Consider the following 19,515-nt stretch of genomic DNA (forward strand, 5'->3'; position numbering starts at 1 on the left):
TCTAATTATAATATTGCCTAATTAAAAAAAAGCTCGAGTTACTTAATAATTAATAAAAACAATGAGTTAATAAAATAATTAACTTTAGTTTATGCTGTCACTCCTAGGTAGCAGTACTGATAAAAAATTTATATATTTTTTTGCACTTTCTGATCATTTCTTTATAAATAATTTTCATCATTTCTCAAAGCTGTTTTTGCTTTAATTTTTTTTTTATTTTTTATTTATTTTTGAGGTAGGAAAGTCTTATGAAATTAGCAAAACATCAAGTATGAGAAGCAAAACTTATTAATATGATTTTTTATTCAATTATATTTTTTACAATTATATAACAATACTTTTATTAACAATAACAGAAATTTAATATTTTTAAATTAAAAAAAAAATATATTTATAAATTGTAAAATAAATAATATAATTATGAAATAAAAGTCGTTCAGAAAATGCCACTAGATGGTTCTGCCTGGGTTGTTTGAATTGAAGGTGATTATCTGTGAACAAATCAATAAATTACCATTAATAACAAAATCAGCTGAATAGAAAGGACAAGAAGGGGAGATTTATTTAATTTCAGGGTGTTTAATTTCAGAAGTTTAGGTATCAGGTAAGTGTAAAAAATCCATTTTAGTTTTGGTATTTTTTTCAAAACTCTGTAAATTTTTCCGTTCAACCGGAAGTAGAATCATTAGGCTGACTTCTACTCATAATACTGCGCTTCTTGATGCTTGAAATTGATTTGAGTAATGATTGTGAGGAGAAGGTAGAAAGTATCTGTTTAGCTAGCATGCTTATTGATGGTTCAATAACTTTGACTGCTATTACTTGAAACAATAACAATAACAATAATAAAAAGTTATAATGTTAGCTAGAGAGCGGGCTACAAGAGAGAACAACGATTGGTCCCATGTTTACTAGCAATATTAAAGAAAATGATCATTTTTGGTTTTACGATTGAAATGGCCGTGTTGAAGTAAGCTAGCTACTACGGAAACATGCTTTATGGGTGGGTGTCCTGTATTGCCGAGGCTCTAGCCTCCGCCTTTAGTTTCCTACTTCTCTTTAGGCTTTGAGGAAAAAGAAGTCTATGGAAATAGTTGTTCACCAAAGAAAAAAAGAACGACACTTAGTCACGAACTTGGCGCCTAATGCAAACACCCCAAGACTTTTGTAATCTTATATTATACTGTAAGTGATCTTCCCCCCCCCCCATTCGTCCTGTCTATACCGGCAAAAATGGCTACCTAGTGCTACTTATTCCTCCTACCAACAACAACACACAAACTAATGCTTAACCATTATGGGTCCTTATTTTATTATGCGACCTCCTCTATTATCAGAGAAAACCTTGGAGAAAATTGCACCTACACGCTAAAGAACCGTGGAAAATTTCTCCCTCTCTCCCTCCCTCAACTGTCCATGGCGCTTTGCCCTTAGTAATTTACATAATTACATTTAAATTTAGTTTCTAGACCATAGCCACACCTTCTCTGGCCAGCAACTAAAATCACCCCTACTTAAACACACTTCAAACAAAAAAAAATATTGTTCAACTCTTTCAGCACCTGTTTATCTTTTAATATTCACTCTCTTGTTTTACTCACGAGAAAATAAAAAAAAAAACGCATCAAAGATTTCATAATTGAGTCCCATTGGAAGAACTTAAACGAAAGTGTATAAGATGAATTAATCTAGGCCATCCTAGATTGGTGTGCAAAGCCGTTTATCTTAAAAGACTCTCACAACATCCTCTGAACTAAAATTCTCAAGGTCCTAAACTCACAAATTTTCTCGCTAAGAACTGCTTCCCTGAGAACTGCTTTAAAATACCTATTTCTTTTTCTTTTTTTTATATATAAACAGGATGTAAATAAAAATAAGTTATAACTCTATACGTTTGTAATGAACATACGAAGTTTACGGAAAAACTTATAGGAGCCACTTTTGAGAAAGTGAACAATCCATTGAGTAGGAAAAAAGTATTTCCTGTAGGGAGCTATGTCAACTGTTCGGAGAGGTGGATGTGGTACGTGTGATAAGATTGGGAAGACTGAGCTGAGCGGGGCATGTTGCGAGAATGGATGGCGGATCGATTCCCAGAAGAAAAGCTCGAGATGGAGTTAGGCGGAAAGAGAGGAGTAGGCAGACCAAAGTTGAGATGGGAGGATGGTGTCATCAGTGACGCAAGAAACCTGCTAAAGGTGAGAAGTTGGAAAGCGGCTGTAAATGACCGGAAACTCATTGGGATGGACTCACTGGGGAGGCTAGGACCCACCAAGGGTTGTAATGCCAATTAGATAGATAGATTTCCGGTCTTCAAATACGATTTTAGAGACACAATTTTAGTAATGGGGCCACAAAATTGAAATTTTGAGAGGTAATCTATTAATTTCCCATTTTCCGGAAATAACCTTTCAGGAAAATGTAGAAAATCCCAAGCTATTTAAGGCCTTTCTTTGATTAGAAATTTTTTCTCAGGGAATATTGATGTAACAGAGGGGAGCTGTGATGTAACTTTCAACAATCAAAGTCAACTTGGGATTCATTTAGTAAGAGTACTCAATTTAAACAAAAAATAGTTGTTCATACTAAGGTAAAAGTGTATACATTTTTTTTTATTATTATTCAATGTAGGTTGGTAGCCATGAAGCGTAGAAAGGAATGTCGTGTTCAAAATAATAGAAAATGAACTCCATAGAGCCCATTTTGCTTATCCCCACCCAAATATTAACAGACGTATTAAGGTTAATTACACTTGCATTGTACCCTATATTGGCGCTTTACACATGTGTGGTGGAGACCGTAACTCCTTGTGTAGATAGAGTGAGTAATTGGATATGTTTACGGCTTTAATACACGTCAACTTTAAAGTTATTCTCTCTTTTTTTTACTGTGTAGCTTTTGTATTAAAGAATAGTTTTTCATTTTTAACTTTTTCTAATACTTGGCTTATTTTAATTAAACAAAAACAAAAAAAAAATTATAGACGAGGGAATAGTTCTCGACGTGACAGTAAAAAGTCTGTTTTTCGAGTCCTTTGTTGTCGCCACGGCAGCGGTTATAGGCTAGACCCGCAAAGCTAAGATGTATTGTGGGTTTAGTGGGTTCAATTGCCCTGGTCTAGGCTTTGGATTTTATTTAATGGTTAATATGAGAAATTTACAGTAAAGTATGTTAGGCGGTTATAGGCTAGACCCGCAAAGCTAAGATGTATTGTGGGTTTAGTGGGTTCGATTCCCCTGGTCTAGGCTTTGGATTTTATTTAATGGTTAATATGAGAAATTTATAGTAAAGTATGTTAGGCGGTTATAGGCTAGACCCGCAATGCTAAGATGTATTGTGGGTTTAGTGGGTTCGATTCCCCTGGTCTAGGCTTTGGATTTTATTTAATGGTTAATATGAGAAATATATAGTAAAGTATGTTAGGCGTTAATAGATAGTCTAGACCCGCAAAGCTAAGATGTATTGTTGGTTTAGTAGGTTCAATTCCCCTGGTCTAGGCTTTGGATTTTATTTAATGGTTAATATGAGAAATTTATAGTAAAGTATGTTAGGCGTTAATAGATAGTCTAGACCCGCAAAGCTAAGATGTATTGTGGGTTTAGTGGGTTCAATTCCCCTGGTCTAGGCTTTGGATTTTATTTAATGGTTAATATGAGAAATATATAGTAAAGTATGTTAGGCGTTAATAGATAGTCTAGACCCGCAAAGCTAAGATGTATTGTTGGTTTAGTAGGTTCAATTCCCCTGGTCTAGGCTTTGGATTTTATTTAATGGTTAATATGAGAAATTTATAGTAAAGTATGTTAGGCGTTAATAGATAGTCTAGACCCGCAAAGCTAAGATGTATTGTGGGTTTAGTGGGTTCAATTCCCCTGGTCTAGGCTTTGGATTTTATTTAATGGTTAATATGAGAAATTTATAGTAAAGTATGTTAGGCGGTTATAGGCTAGACCCGCAATGCTAAGATGTATTGTGGGTTTAGTGGGTTCGATTCCCCTGGTCTAGGCTTTGGATTTTATTTAATGGTTAATATGAGAAATATATAGTAAAGTATGTTAGGCGGTTATAGGCTAGACCCGCAATGCTAAGATGTATTGTTGGTTTAGTGGGTTCTATTTCACCGGGCTAGGCGTTGGATTTTATTTAATGTTTAATATGAGAAATTTATAGTAAAGTATGTTAGGCGGTTATAGGCTAGACCCGCAAAGCTAAGATGTATTGTGGGTTTAGTGGGTTCAATTCCCCTGGTCTAGGCTTTGGATTTTATTTAATGGTTAATATGAGAAATTTACAGTAAAGTATGTTAGGCGGTTATAGGCTAGACCCGCAAAGCTAAGATGTATTGTTGGTTTAGTGGGTTCAATTCCCCTGGTCTAGGCTTTGGATTTTATTTAATGGTTAATATGAGAAATTTACAGTAAAGTATGTTAGGCGGTTATAGGCTAGACCCGCAAAGCTAAGATGTATTGTTGGTTTAGTGGGTTCTATTCCACCGGGCTAGGCGTTGGATTTTATTTAATGTTTAATATGAGAAATTTATAGTAAAGTATGTTAGGCGGTTATAGGCTAGACCCGCAAAGCTAAGATGTATTGTTGGTTTAGTGGGTTCTATTCCCCTGGTCTAGGCTTTGGATTTTATTTAATGGTTAATATGAGAAATTTACAGTAAAGTATGTTAGGCGGTTATAGGCTAGACCCGCAAAGCTAAGATGTATTGTTGGTTTAGTGGGTTCTATTCCACCGGGCTAGGCGTTGGATTTTATTTAATGGTTAATATGAGAAATTTATAGTAAGGTATGTTAGGCGGTTATAGGCTAGACCCGCAATGCTAAGATGTATTGTGGGTTTAGTGGGTTCGATTCCCCTGGCCTTAGATTTTATTTAATGGTTAATATGAGAAATTTATAGTAAGGTATGTTAGGCGGTTATAGGCTAGACCCGCAAAGCTAAGATGTATTGTTGGTTTAGTGGGTTCTATTCCACCGGGCTAGGCGTTGGATTTTATTTAATGGTTAATATGAGAAATTTACAGTAAAGTATGTTAGGCGGTTATAGGCTAGACCCGCAATGCTAAGATGTATTGTGGGTTTAGTGGGTTCAATTGCCCTGGTCTAGGCTTTGGATTTTATTTAATGGTTAATATGAGAAATTTATAGTAAAGTATGTTAGGCGTTAATAGATAGTCTAGACCCGCAAAGCTAAGATGTATTGTTGGTTTAGTAGGTTCAATTCCCCTGGTCTAGGCTTTGGATTTTATTTAATGGTTAATATGAGAAATTTATAGTAAAGTATGTTAGGCGTTAATAGATAGTCTAGACCCGCAAAGCTAAGATGTATTGTGGGTTTAGTGGGTTCAATTCCCCTGGTCTAGGCTTTGGATTTTATTTAATGGTTAATATGAGAAATTTATAGTAAAGTATGTTAGGCGGTTATAGGCTAGACCCGCAATGCTAAGATGTATTGTGGGTTTAGTGGGTTCGATTCCCCTGGTCTAGGCTTTGGATTTTATTTAATGGTTAATATGAGAAATATATAGTAAAGTATGTTAGGCGGTTATAGGCTAGACCCGCAATGCTAAGATGTATTGTTGGTTTAGTGGGTTCTATTCCACCGGGCTAGGCGTTGGATTTTATTTAATGTTTAATATGAGAAATTTATAGTAAAGTATGTTAGGCGGTTATAGGCTAGACCCGCAAAGCTAAGATGTATTGTGGGTTTAGTGGGTTCAATTCCCCTGGTCTAGGCTTTGGATTTTATTTAATGGTTAATATGAGAAATTTACAGTAAAGTATGTTAGGCGGTTATAGGCTAGACCCGCAAAGCTAAGATGTATTGTTGGTTTAGTGGGTTCAATTCCCCTGGTCTAGGCTTTGGATTTTATTTAATGGTTAATATGAGAAATTTACAGTAAAGTATGTTAGGCGGTTATAGGCTAGACCCGCAAAGCTAAGATGTATTGTTGGTTTAGTGGGTTCTATTCCACCGGGCTAGGCGTTGGATTTTATTTAATGTTTAATATGAGAAATTTATAGTAAAGTATGTTAGGCGGTTATAGGCTAGACCCGCAAAGCTAAGATGTATTGTTGGTTTAGTGGGTTCTATTCCCCTGGTCTAGGCTTTGGATTTTATTTAATGGTTAATATGAGAAATTTACAGTAAAGTATGTTAGGCGGTTATAGGCTAGACCCGCAAAGCTAAGATGTATTGTTGGTTTAGTGGGTTCTATTCCACCGGGCTAGGCGTTGGATTTTATTTAATGGTTAATATGAGAAATTTATAGTAAGGTATGTTAGGCGGTTATAGGCTAGACCCGCAATGCTAAGATGTATTGTGGGTTTAGTGGGTTCGATTCCCCTGGCCTTAGATTTTATTTAATGGTTAATATGAGAAATTTATAGTAAGGTATGTTAGGCGGTTATAGGCTAGACCCGCAAAGCTAAGATGTATTGTTGGTTTAGTGGGTTCTATTCCACCGGGCTAGGCGTTGGATTTTATTTAATGGTTAATATGAGAAATTTACAGTAAAGTATGTTAGGCGGTTATAGGCTAGACCCGCAAAGCTAAGATGTATTGTTGGTTTAGTGGGTTTTATTCCACCGGGCTAGGCGTTGGATTTTATTTAATGGTTAATATGAGAAATTTACAGTAAAGTATGTTAGGCGGTTATAGGCTAGACCCGCAATGCTAAGATGTATTGTGGGTTTAGTGGGTTCGATTCCCCTGGCCTTAGATTTTATTTAATGGTTAATATGAAAAATTTATAGTAAATTATGTTTGTTATTCGCCTACGTTCGCAACTTACTTAGGTATTTGTACGTAAAGCCCGCCTAAAAAAAAGAAGCATTTATAGTTGAAGGAACTTTGGGCTCTATTGATTGATTGATTTCTATCATTTCCTATTGCTAACTGCTGGGTAAAATTGAATATGACTTGGAGCAATCATCCTGTCTCTTTCACTTAGAGGAATCTTCTCCAGAATCTATTGGAAGACAGACTGGAAAAGGTACAGCGAGTGGTGATCCCTAACTTACAACAATTGCCAGTTTATAACTTATTTAAATAATATTATTAGCTGTAAATAAAAGTTTTCTTACATTCAAAAATTTATGTAGATATTTATTTTTACTTTCGCTTTGTCAAGACGAAATAAATCACATATCAATGGATGGCAGTTTAACAACTTCTTTTTTTTTTTCTGTTATTCAAGAGTAAATCTAAGAATTTCTTTTAGTATGATTTCAAGGAGACGTACATAAAATAATGAATTGCCGTCTGTATAAATAAGCAGATGTTTAGTGAGCATCATTCTCTGTGGACCAATAGAAACAAGCAAGTCATATTTACACTCAGTCTTATTTCAAACTTCTTGAAGATAATCAAAGATGTTGGTCAATGTCGCTAAGTGTTTTATTCAACTTTACTTTCTTTTCAGTTTAACAAGTTTCACTAATATTGAGGCAAAGTTTTCAGTAGAAAATGTTGATGAATTGATTGCAGAATTTTCAGAAAAACATCCACCAATCAATGATATAGTATTGACGAATGATATTTCAATGGATAATCTAGAATCATGGAAACTAGAATCAATCAGAAGGAAGAGAAGTGCTAATGAAACGGATATGGCGGCCCCACGAAAACAGGTAAATTCATGTGATTAGTATTAAGAATTGTTCATGTTAGTTTGAGGCGATGTAATACGTAATTTCTTTCTTAAATGAAACGAAAAAAATAACCTCAAAGTATTTTTTGATAAACTTTATTCGTCGAGTTCGTCACATCCGGTATCAGTCTTTAAACCAGCATTACAGGTAGACTAGTCTGCTTAGTGTAGGCCAGCCGCTGACTCTTCCCAATTCTCACTTACTTGAGCAATGATTCTATAGCACACACACACACACTGACGCACACACACTCACAGAGAGATATGACCCATAAACTATTTGACATAAGCTAAAGCAACGATAGCCAATCTTACCATTAATCAGAATAGTTTCACAGGATAAACTCTTTAATAAATTATTTAATAACATCAATTACGGCAGGGCCGTAGACGAGAAGGCTCGCAGGTCAACAAGAGGTAACACAAGTTTTTCCAAACAGTTTTGTCCTTGTCTTACTTCCAGCAAGTCCCAACTCAGAATGAATAAAATATATTTAAAATCCATTTTTCCAAATAAAAATCACACAGCTGCAACCATAAACATAGCAACTAGTTCTATTGCCCAGTTACATTAGTGTAGATATTTATGCTACAAGGTGGACTTTATATTATGTTTATATGGTTTGTCGGCAAAGCGATTGGTGGATCCCCGACCAATCGGCTTCCATCACTCCACCTTGAACTTCCCTAAGGAACTTGGTCAGGTGGTTTCCATCACCTGTGGACACTGTGGACAGGGACTCACTAGCGATCTATTTCAGTCTTGGTGCAAAAAAAAAAATTGAATAAAAGAATCCCGAACTGCGGGTACACAACACTTACGACTTTAGTCAACACAAAAAGTAGAACTTCGCCGGAAATACAAAAAAAAAAAAAAATAACTACATTATTGCGTACAAATAATTTTAGTAAATGATAGTTCGGAAATAATCCGTAAAGTTTTGGCACGACTCAAAACGGAAAGAAATTTCATGTAACGCGGGTGGTCAAAAAGTTGAAGAACAAGGGATAACTACCGCTGAGTAGAAACTAGTAGTTCAGAAGAAAAGAAATAATCTTGGATATTTTAGTAAAAGTAAGTCGTCTTAGTATTTATACCAGATTTGGTTTTCTTTAATTTTGTAAATAATATTGTTTTTTTAAAAATAATTGTAGACATGCACAGTAAAATGTAAGGAGGACATCTGGAGCTGGTTCGAGCTCTTCTTTGGTGACGACGAAGAAGAAGATATCTATAATTGCACCCTAGAATGTAAGGCTGCCAAATGATTAAACTAAAGAAAAATTTCTTTTTGAGATCGTATTCTATATAATATAACCGCTTTTATTACTCATTTAATTACCTTGACTTTAGTCAGTTCCTTATTGGTCAATTGGATATCTTAGTAAAATAATTGTAGCCAGCAGTTGTACAGAATCAAAGAGTTCAGCTAGAAGATTGCGCGATTATAAAAGCGATACAAGTAGGGGAGTTGACTGAAAAGGGCTAAAAAATGGCTAAACTAAACCTTTTCCTTATATGTTGTAGTTGTAAGTGTGGTATATTACATCTTAGGATGTACTTAGTATAGGAGGAACCATAACCAAAGACTTACAAAAAATGAATAACAAAAGGTATCCCCAACATCTTGGGCTCATCAGCTTTTATAGGATGATGCGCTCCCTCAAAGCAAAGTTGGGTCAATCAAAGTTGCAAATTTCCTCAGAGTTATTGATCAAAGAACATCATGTGTTATCTGTTACAGATCACCAAAATTTTTTATACCAACAAAGAAATACCTAACAAAACGGTAAAATGTTCAAAGAACACTTAAAAAAATAAAGATCTACAAAGTTTAAAGAGCACAAACTATAAAATAATAAATCAAAATTCTTTATTCTAAAAATCTCCCAATAAATTTCGTTTGTTTAGTTCAGCTCAGCTCCAGAACCTCAGGCAAATATTATTCTAAAGCCTACTTATTCATTTAGAAACCTTAAATTGACCCAAAAAAAAAGTTTGTAATGTTTGAAGAAGAAAAATTATTTGCTCCATATACTGTTTATTTGCCCCAATTGATGCCTCAATAAGGTGTTACCCCCATATGGCCAATACAGCTTCTTGTTCCCCAGATTTGCCTAAATCACTTCTAAACCCTGAACAATGTAAACTTGTACACGACTTATGTTGGTTTTGGTACACTAAAATTACGTTCAATTCGTCAGAAACTAAACTTGATGGAAATATTGCTGTTATTTGGTACTTCTTGGATAAAATTAATGCTGAGTTAAAATTGAATTGTACTGTTATCACTGTTCATTTACTTATATGTAGAATGTATCATGCTTGTTTATAATGTATACAAAATTAGTTACATATATGTATGTACCCAATCCTCTTAAACCCTTTAAACAAAATAAAATAAATAGATAAAAATAATTTAACTCGTTAGCCAATGAAAGTTGATCACATAAGAGATGAACAATGTTCTTCACAGATTTACGAATTTAGTAAATTTAGTACTTTTGACGTAACAATAGAAGTTACCATATTAATGACTGAAATAGTAAAGAAATATGTTTAAACTGTAAGCGAATATTTTAATCGCTTTAAATCATACTAGGTAAATAATTATAATAATACGGATGCATATGATATAATATGTGTATGATATGTTGAATGTATAAAATTATTGAAGCTAGAGGTTTTTGTTTTATATTTATATATAGCGTTGTGTTCTTTTTGACTGCCTTAACCCATGTTTGTAGAAAGAAATAAAATAATAAGAATTCATTGTGTGGTTATTTTTCTTTCTCTTAGTAAATCCTTCAAAACTAAATTCAACAAAATCCCCAACAGGTGTGAATCAAGAAAAATCAAACAGAAAGAAAGGAGAATATATTTTAGAATGAAAGAAATCTGAAGAGTGGAACACTTTCTCTGGGAATTTCGCAACATATTTACTTCTTACATCTAAAGATAGTCTTTGACATGAGTTTATAGATGAGAAACTCAGAAATGGCCCCTCCTTTTAATCTTTTAATGACTGAAATAAAAGTGGTAAATGTAAAGAATAGTTACCCGGAGGTGTGGCCTAATTCGAAGTGATTCTGATTCGCTGTTACTATAGAACCCGCCATATTCAAATATAAATATAAAACTATTTCTTTATTTTATATTTACATTTAAATCTGGCGGGTTATATGGTAACAGCGAATCAGAATCACTTCGATTTATTTATTTAAGATTGATAATTTTATTTAAACCCCCCTTTATGTGGGGGCTTTGCCCCCACACCCCCTGATTTATTTATTTCTTAATGGGGGGCTTCGCCCCCACACCCCCCTCCTAACCTACCTAATTACCCTCAATTTTTTAATTTGAGTCACAAGATTCATTACAATAATTACAAAGAACAACACAAAAGAAACTTACCTTATTCTGTGGAGTCCTTTTCCTGAGGAGGGTATACTTGGCGGACTCCCTCCAGAACATCCAAACCAACATCCATACAAAATTTTAAAACATTCATTACTCCATCCTCACTCACACTACAATCATGCTTTAATTTAAAAAAAAAACTGCATATTTAAAACGCTCATGCTCATAAAGTTACAAAAAAAAGGCACCTCAAGTCACAAACAGGGCACTCGCGGGAACTGATAATACATTAAAAAGGAAGCAGTTGCTATGCAGTAAGTGTACTGCGCATGCGCGCGAAACATAAGAAGTAAGAAATTCATACAAATTATATACAGTACATTGGCGGGAAGTAGTTTAAAAAGTCAACGGTAAGTGTGCTGTACTGCGCATGCCCTAAAAATAATCAGGCCACACCTCCGGGTAACTATTCTTTACATTAGCCATAAAAGTAATGGCTCCAGAGAAAGATTTAGAGAAAATCCCCGAAGCTGCTATTGTCTAGAAAATTTCAAACAAGAGAAAAATCCATTCATTGTAAGGGTACTTCCGGTTTAAGGAATACTTCTAAAATTAAAATATTAAGTGTCATTACGATTTCTTTCTAATTTGAGAGATACTTCCGGCAAAAAAACATTTGACCTGTTCTCTTTGAATTTCTCTTACTTATGCAAAGAGAAATGTTAACCGGTGTTCAACAAGAAGATTGTGGATTACACAATATTCGCTATCTGGCTTACAAGAACTGCAAAATCAATTCAACACCGGTTAATTACGTCATAAAGATCGACAACAGATTCAACAACACCTTTGTTTTACACACGACTTAATTAACATAGGAAAATATACACTGAGATTGCAAAATATGTTAAAAGAAGATAAAAAAAATGCAGATATTTAAATGTTAGTTCAAAATTAATGAAGGAAAAAACAATCTTTTTTAAACATTTTGGTTGTTTGTGCGTGCAACTTTTTTTGGTTCAAATAAATAAGTTTGTACAACAAGAGAGGCTAGGTTAGCGATAAAGCTGGATAGGCACTTTAAAGACAACTTCAAAATAAATAAATACATCGAAGTTGGGGGGGACACCTATTTCGAACTTATCTGTAACAAAGTCATAAACTAGAGGAGATGCCCCCCCCTTCACTATAAAGGAACTTCCTGTAAAATTATCATTCAGCGAGCAAACCTATTAAAAATTTTGTCAAGTTCTAGAAATACAGGAAATCGTACTTACGAAAATGATTTTTTTTCCCGCTGTATGTTAATTCTTTGTATCCTTGATCGTCTCACTCTCACAGGCTGTTGGGAAATCTTAGCCCTTGCTGAGATGCTGTTAATCCCTTTGAAGGAGAACTTCAAATTTAGACTGCTGGGTGAATCTGAGCGTGATCAAGCGCCTCACCGGAAAAGTGCCCTCCTGAAACAGTAGACAAAGATGAAGCACATTTTCCGAATGATACCATATTTATGGAAACGGCTGAACAGGAAATAAGAGAGTTCCCCTGTAAAATTGACTACTAAGATATTTTGTCCCACGTTCTTAGATAGAAATTTTATTGTATGCAAATCAGCGAATTGTTCTATTTAAATTAGATTTATGTCAGTTTCGCTCATTAATCAAATAATATAAAGAATTAGATTGGCAAGCATTGTGAATGTTAGCCAGAGATTCCATAGAATTTAATGGTACAATCCAGGAAGCAATAAATATGGACACCTAAACATGACGACAGAAGGGATAACATCAAAATCGAGATGTGGACTTATGGCTGAAATACTTTTATTCCACCATAAACTGAGCCTCCCTTCTTAAAAAAATAAATAAATATCTGAAAATTTATGTCGTCAAAATAAAGTAAAATAAGACAGATCTATTTCTATTTATCGTTCGCATAAATATTGCAATCTTTCAGAAGATTATCTTAAGAAACGTTATAGCATAGTCTTTGCGAACAAACTGCAGCCAGAAAAGAAAAATAGGTAATTTATCTGATAACGGATATGCACTGAGCAATGTCTATTTTATTATGCAATTCTAAGATACAAGAAAATTCAATTATATTCGTAAATTATGGTAACAAAAAGTCATGTGAGTGTTCATACGAGATTCTTTTTCATGAGAAAGTAAAGTGAAACTGTCGAATATCGGCGAAAACTATACGAAAATTATGAAAAATTTCTTGAAAATTGAGAATGATTTTTTTTCGAATAATTTTTTTAGCTATAATTCTCAATATCTACATAAGATTAATATTATAACTAAAATAACAAATAAAAGTTAATAAAATATGAGAAAATGATAAAAGATTGAGAAAAATAAGTGAAAGATATTGAAGAACCATTGTGGGCCAGCCCACAACTCGCTATCATTGGACGGGGCGTGGCTACAGTAATGGTGGGAGTGATGACACTAGCGGTAGGCGTGACCCGCCCACCGGCTGCATCACTACTACGCTGTGATTGGCCAATACTTTAAACGTAATAAAATCAATGAAATAATCAATTTAAAATTTTTTTTCCAACATTTCTCCCATAGGTATTTGATAAACTTTCGATTTAAGTAAGAAAAAAATTTCACTTTAAAAATAAGTTAAATAATATTTCTTTTGGCATTACACCTAATGTTTTACACAATTATCGTTAACTGTATCAAAAAAGTTGAGAATTTGTATTGTTTTATCAAGAAATAGATAAAAGAGAAATAGGCATGTGGGCCGCCATTAAATGGGAGCTAAGCTTACTTTTACGCTCCATCCGGTGGAGAACTCTAGCGGCAATTTCTGTAAACATAATTGAGGTTACTACAGCTGGGCTATTTCTTGATTTTCTCCTCAGTATTTTTTAGGGTTTATAAATTGAATTTGCTCGGAAGGTTTTATATTTCTTTTTCAGTTCATGAAATGGTTCCTTAACGATCTTGGTGGCTCTCAAGACTTATATAGGACTGTCTTACACTCATATTTAACCATGTTGGTCACTCACTACACTTATATAGGGCTATCTTACACTCATATTTAACCATGTTGGTCACTCACTACACTTATATAGGGCTATCTTACACTCACATTTAACTATGTTGGTAACTCACTAGACTTATATAGGGCTATCTTACACTCACATTTAACTATGTTGGTAACTCACTAGACTTATATAGGGCTATCTTACACTCACATTTAACTATGTTGGACACTCACTACACTTATATAGGGCTATCTTACACTCACAATTAACCATGTTGGTGACTCACAATACTTACATAGGGCCACCTTACACTCACATTTAACCATGTTGGTCACTCACTACACTTATATAGGGCTATCTTACACTCACATTTAACTATGTTGGTAACTCACTAGACTTATATAGAACTATCTTACACTCACATTAAACCATGTTGGTCACTCACTACACTTATATAGGGCTATCTTACACTCACAATTAACTATGTTGGACACTCACTAGACTTATATAGGACTATCTTACACTCATATTTAACTATGTTGGTAACTCACTAGACTTATATAGGACTATCTTACACTCATATTTAACCATCTTGGCGACTCACTAGACTTATACATGTCCACTTTACACTCATATTTAACTATGTTGGCAACTCACAAGACTGACATAGGGCCACCTTACACTCACATTGAACCATGTTGGTGACTCACAATACTTACATAGGGCCACCTTACACTCACATTGAACCATGTTGTTAACTCTCAAGACTTCTATAAAACTATCTTATACTCACATTTAACCATGTTTACAACCCTCTAGACCTATACTCTATTCAGAAAAGATATTTCAAAGGTTTTTCTCCCAAATAATCCAAGCACTTTCTACAATTAATAGCACTCGTATTGGTGGAAGTAAGCTGCCGAGATGAGGCACTAGATTGGTAGAATGAAGGTGTATTGGCTCGATCCTGGTTCAACCATTAGTAAAGTTGTGGTTATAGAATTTTATTAATAATTTAGAGATTGTAAAGAAGGCAACGTTTTCTTGGTCAAAGTTAAAAAAAAGAATGTATACTTTTGAGGATTATATTACGTAACTAGTGTATGGCCACCTTTCACCAGCTATTTTGCAGTTCTTTTCTCCTTCTTTGTCGCTAAAGGACCAACTGTAACGGCTGGAGCTCCCGGATGAAGTACAAGCTGTAGAGCATTCGTCCACCTAGAATAACAAGTATATAATTTGTGCTACAAGAATAGAAAAAGATTAAAAGTTAATCTAATTTGAAAATAGATGTGTTTTCTAAAAAAACTGTTAGAAGTAGTGTAGCTTCCTGTAGCCGTATCTAGTCTGCGGATTGGATGGTCTGTCTGGAAGATTGTTTGTAAAATTTTTACCGAAATGTTGACTGTTTTGTAAAAGCGCTACAGTGATGGATTACACATAGCAGAAATCTGCAATCCAGAAATCCTATTACAAGAAGCACCTTTGAAAGTCTGAATCGTATTTCCGTGGTAAAATGTTTAAAATAAAAGTTATGCAGAACTACGTAAGTAAAATTACCGCACTAACTTAAAAGAAAATCATAAGACTTAAGATCTAATCTTAGGAATTTAAGGAAAATGGCTGGAAAATGTCTTTAGGCCGTATAAAGCATCCCAATCTATCACAGAATTTAGCAGACAATAGTAGGAAGATGTCCTCCACCAATCTAGGTAGTGAGTGCGAGCCCTCTAATGGTGGAGATTGGAACTAGAGAGTTAGTTGATCCAGAGGGAAGGAGGTGGTCGATATAAAGGTGAGGTAAAAAGGTTGGATTGTAAAAGCGGGAGGTGAATGCTATGTCGGCAAACATCAAAGCAAACTTGGAATACGTGTGAGGCCCTGAAGTGTTACTAGAGATCCTGTCGCTCCTCACGCTCTCTCTCTCTCTCTAGTAGGCAGAGCTCTCTGTCGGCCGTTCCATAACTAAAATGTCCTTTGATAATTTGTTTTTCTTTTCCCTTTTCTTTTTGCCTCAACATCTTAATTATTTTTCAAAATTGTCTTATAATTTTTTGTAAATACTATCTCAATTGTATTCTTTGATTATATTTGTGGGGTTATTAAGCATACTAGCGTATAACAAAGAACACTGAAATGGCTTAAACTGGAGAATCAAGGAAAACACGGAATTCCGATAGCTTTGCGGAAATAAACTCGAAGAAAGTTGGGAGTTTTTAAAAGCGCAAGAATTAGGAAAAAAGAAACTGTTCGCACAGCCCAGGGGACTAGAGCTTTTTTCGATGTCTTATCTTCTTCATCGAAAGACTCTTTTTGAAGTAACTTTAATCGTAAAAAAGTGTTTGCAAAAAATGGTCAGCTATCTGAATTGTATGTTTAATTATACTAAAGCTACTCACCTATATTTAGCTAGTCCATGTTACTTAGGAATGTTGGAGTTATCACCACACAACTAATCTGGTTCTATTAGTGAAAGGCGCTCCATTCAATCCACCAACTTTAATAAAAACCATGGTTTTTACAGCATATTCAGAAAAAAAATAGGGCATTTTACTGTACCATGATTAGGATGAGATTCAATCATAATTACTCGCCTCCATCATATAGATTCCATATGCTCCTACGATAATGAATCTACTGCAAAATCAAATCACATTATCTTGGTCAGCAGCGGGTTGAAGGTACAGCTGAAGAGGGCCATATTACAGACGAATTGCCCATCTCCGCCTTCCTTACCTAGACATATTATATAACTACATAAGAACTAATAAAATTAAAATATAACCACCCACTACTTAAAGTCAGTACAATGAATGATGGCTGTTTTGCAAGAAGCAAGAAGAAGAAAAAGAAAAAATCATTTAGCTATGGAAACCAAATCATCCTAAGGATAAGAACCAGTGCTACAGAAAAGGCAAAGGTGATCACATTGTCTGGACTGGAAATGGTGTACACTGTACGTGCATTCTGGTGAGCTAAAGTTCACCTTGGTGTTTGTTAAACTCATTAATTAATTGCAAACATTCAACAATTTACTGCAGGGCCTAGTTGGAACTTGGTGTAGATGTTAGTTTTAGGTGTTGTTTGTGTTGTTCGTGTTGTTTTAGGCTGGGGTATCCGCAGGGACGCCAAGATCCCTGAAGAAGTGGGCTAGCCCACTTCCCCCCTACGGGGATTTATATGCGATATCTGGCGTAGTAATTTCTAATTTTAGGCCAATTTCAAATAAGTAAAGTACTAGTAATTGCCTATTTTATTAGGTAGGCTTTACTGTCCAACTACCAATTTGGTGTCGTGGACGGAGGCGACTAGCAAACATACTTTACTATTTTCTCATATTAACCATTAAATAAAATCCAAGGCCGAAACACCGAAAATCGAACCCACTAACCAACAATACATCTTAACATTGCGGGTCTAGCCTATAATCGCCTAACATACTTTACTATAAATTTCTCATATTAACCATTAAATAAAATCCAAGACCAAGACCGGGGGAATCGAACCCACTAAACCAACAATACATCTTAGCTTTGCGGGTCTAGCCTATATCCGCCTAACATACTTTACTATAAAGTTCTCATATTAACCATTAAATAAAATCCAAGACCAAGACCGGGGGAATCGAACCCACTAAACCAACAATACATCTTACCCAACTTTGACAATTTTTTTCTCTTTTTCTATAAAAGATAAATTTCCCAAATTTTCTTTATAATATAGGGCAAATCCTCGCTTATGATGGTAATTTTTTGGCAACAACCCAGATCTTGTACATTTTGAGAAATTTTAAATAAGAAATGACATCATATGCGTTGAATATTGTAGAATAATAAAGAATTGTTCGCTTTGTTTTAATAGTTTAGTTTCTTTATGCTAAATATAGAGGTACAATAGTTAGTGTCCCAAAGTTCAGAAATGATTACGATGGATCCACAATCTGGATTCAAGATCCACAAGTCCTGGCTTCAAAAATACAAAGAATATCTCCGTCTGTTCAGAGATTCCTGACTTTTAAAGAGAGTATTCGCATAATTTACCAGTAAAGTGTTAAAACACACATAATTGAACAACCTTCCGGAAAAAGTTGTATTTCCGTATTGAATATCGTAATGAAGTATTTTGTTTTAGTATTCTACAATTTTGCACAATCATAAAAATTAAAACGTTGGACATCAGTGGTGCTTTGAGAATTCTGTTTTAAAACCACAATTTAAAGTTTAAAATGAGATAGAGGGAGGGCAAAATTAATAAATCAACAAAATTAATAATTGCGGGGAGCAAAAAAAAAAAAAGGCGGCGTTCTATTGTCCAATAAAAATGAATGATTGAGTGGGAAGTCACGTGATCAAGCCCCCCGACTGTGTGAATGGGCCACTGATCACTATATTAGAAACTGAGCAGATGTAATTTATAAATATTAGGTATGTATGTACGTAGTACATTAACCAGCTGTTTTCCGGTAGGGATGGGGGGGGGACTGCAGCACGAATTAGTTATGGAAGTGAAAAGTCAAAGAGGGGGCAGGAGGAACGTTTGCTTTAACCAAATCGATTGTCAAGAGACCGGGACATTTTGCTGTGGGCTATCCCCTATTTTGTGCGTTTAAAGTCAAATAAAACAGCTTGTTGAATAAAGGGGCTCAATCAACTACCCTACATTGAAAGTATCTCATGCACAAATTAGTTTGCAAAGGGGCCAGGTACTGTGTGACAAATTCGGCCATTTAAAAGTGGTCAGAGAATGAGGATGTGACAGTATATGAAACAGATCTCCAGGAGGCCTCTTCTATTCTCTGAGCCAGGCGGGCGCAGTCACCACTCCAGCCCACTCCAGGGGCGTATACTAATGCACAAATAATGCACTCACACAATTGCACTACAACTTGGAAAAATGTCCTATTATTATTAAACTGTTTTACCAGGTGGTCGCACAAAATGGATCACCACACATTTTCGGCCTTTTATCCAATAGTGTGGTTAATTTGATGTTCATTTCTTTTACATCTATTTTTTTTGTTAGAAGTCACTTGAAAACCCATTTATACAAGATATGGGTGCAGAAGAGATCTACCCCAGCTGACCATCAACACCTTTGTTAACTTAGAAGAAACCTTCCTACCTAGCTAGACTAAAGAATTGGTAGGTTCCTAAAGCCGCAGCTTCAAGTAGAAATAATGAATTAATTAAAAACACTTTTTAAGATAAAACAACTTTTGTACAAACATTTTATAGTGGCCATTTAATTTAATTTTTAATTTTTGCCTTTTATTTGGCATTGGCTTCCGCCAAACAGCCGGCATCGTCTAGGTGCTTATCACTAGAATATCACTCACTCTCCATTCTTACTTATAAATACATTCGCTTCACACATTCATCACTCTACTATATACAACTATTTACATACAAACTTACAACTAATGGATGGATCACTACTATATTCCTGCCATCCTTATAGCTTAACCGAAATTAAAATCACGTAATCCTTCTC

General features: G+C 34.9%; 1 protein-coding gene and 1 long non-coding RNA gene across 3 annotated transcripts in view; one reads left to right on the top strand and one right to left on the bottom strand.

The window, feature by feature from the left end:
• Positions 1–262: 262 nt before the first annotated feature.
• Positions 263–19,515, bottom strand: part of LOC141447544 (uncharacterized) — a 91,776-nt gene continuing 72,523 nt past the window's right edge. For both annotated transcript variants that reach the window (XR_012454405.1, XR_012454406.1), the window contains exons 2-6: positions 16,620–16,761; positions 16,425–16,522; positions 15,137–15,243; positions 12,299–12,481; positions 263–491 (exon numbers count right to left, since the gene is read on the bottom strand). This is a non-coding gene — a long non-coding RNA (uncharacterized lncRNA). The remainder of the gene's footprint in view (positions 492–12,298; positions 12,482–15,136; positions 15,244–16,424; positions 16,523–16,619; positions 16,762–19,515) is intronic.
• Positions 7,293–8,978, top strand: LOC141447543 (uncharacterized). The gene is made up of 2 exons (XM_074115205.1): positions 7,293–7,640; positions 8,816–8,978. Exons 1-2 carry the CDS (start codon positions 7,383–7,385, stop codon positions 8,927–8,929), a joined length of 372 nt encoding a protein of 123 aa, XP_073971306.1. The 5' UTR covers positions 7,293–7,382; the 3' UTR covers positions 8,930–8,978.

The sequence above is a fragment of the Rhodnius prolixus genome, unplaced genomic scaffold, assembly GCF_049639745.1.
Source record: "Rhodnius prolixus isolate KJV_2025 unplaced genomic scaffold, Rpr scaffold_7, whole genome shotgun sequence".
Classification (NCBI taxonomy): domain Eukaryota; kingdom Metazoa; phylum Arthropoda; class Insecta; order Hemiptera; family Reduviidae; genus Rhodnius; species Rhodnius prolixus.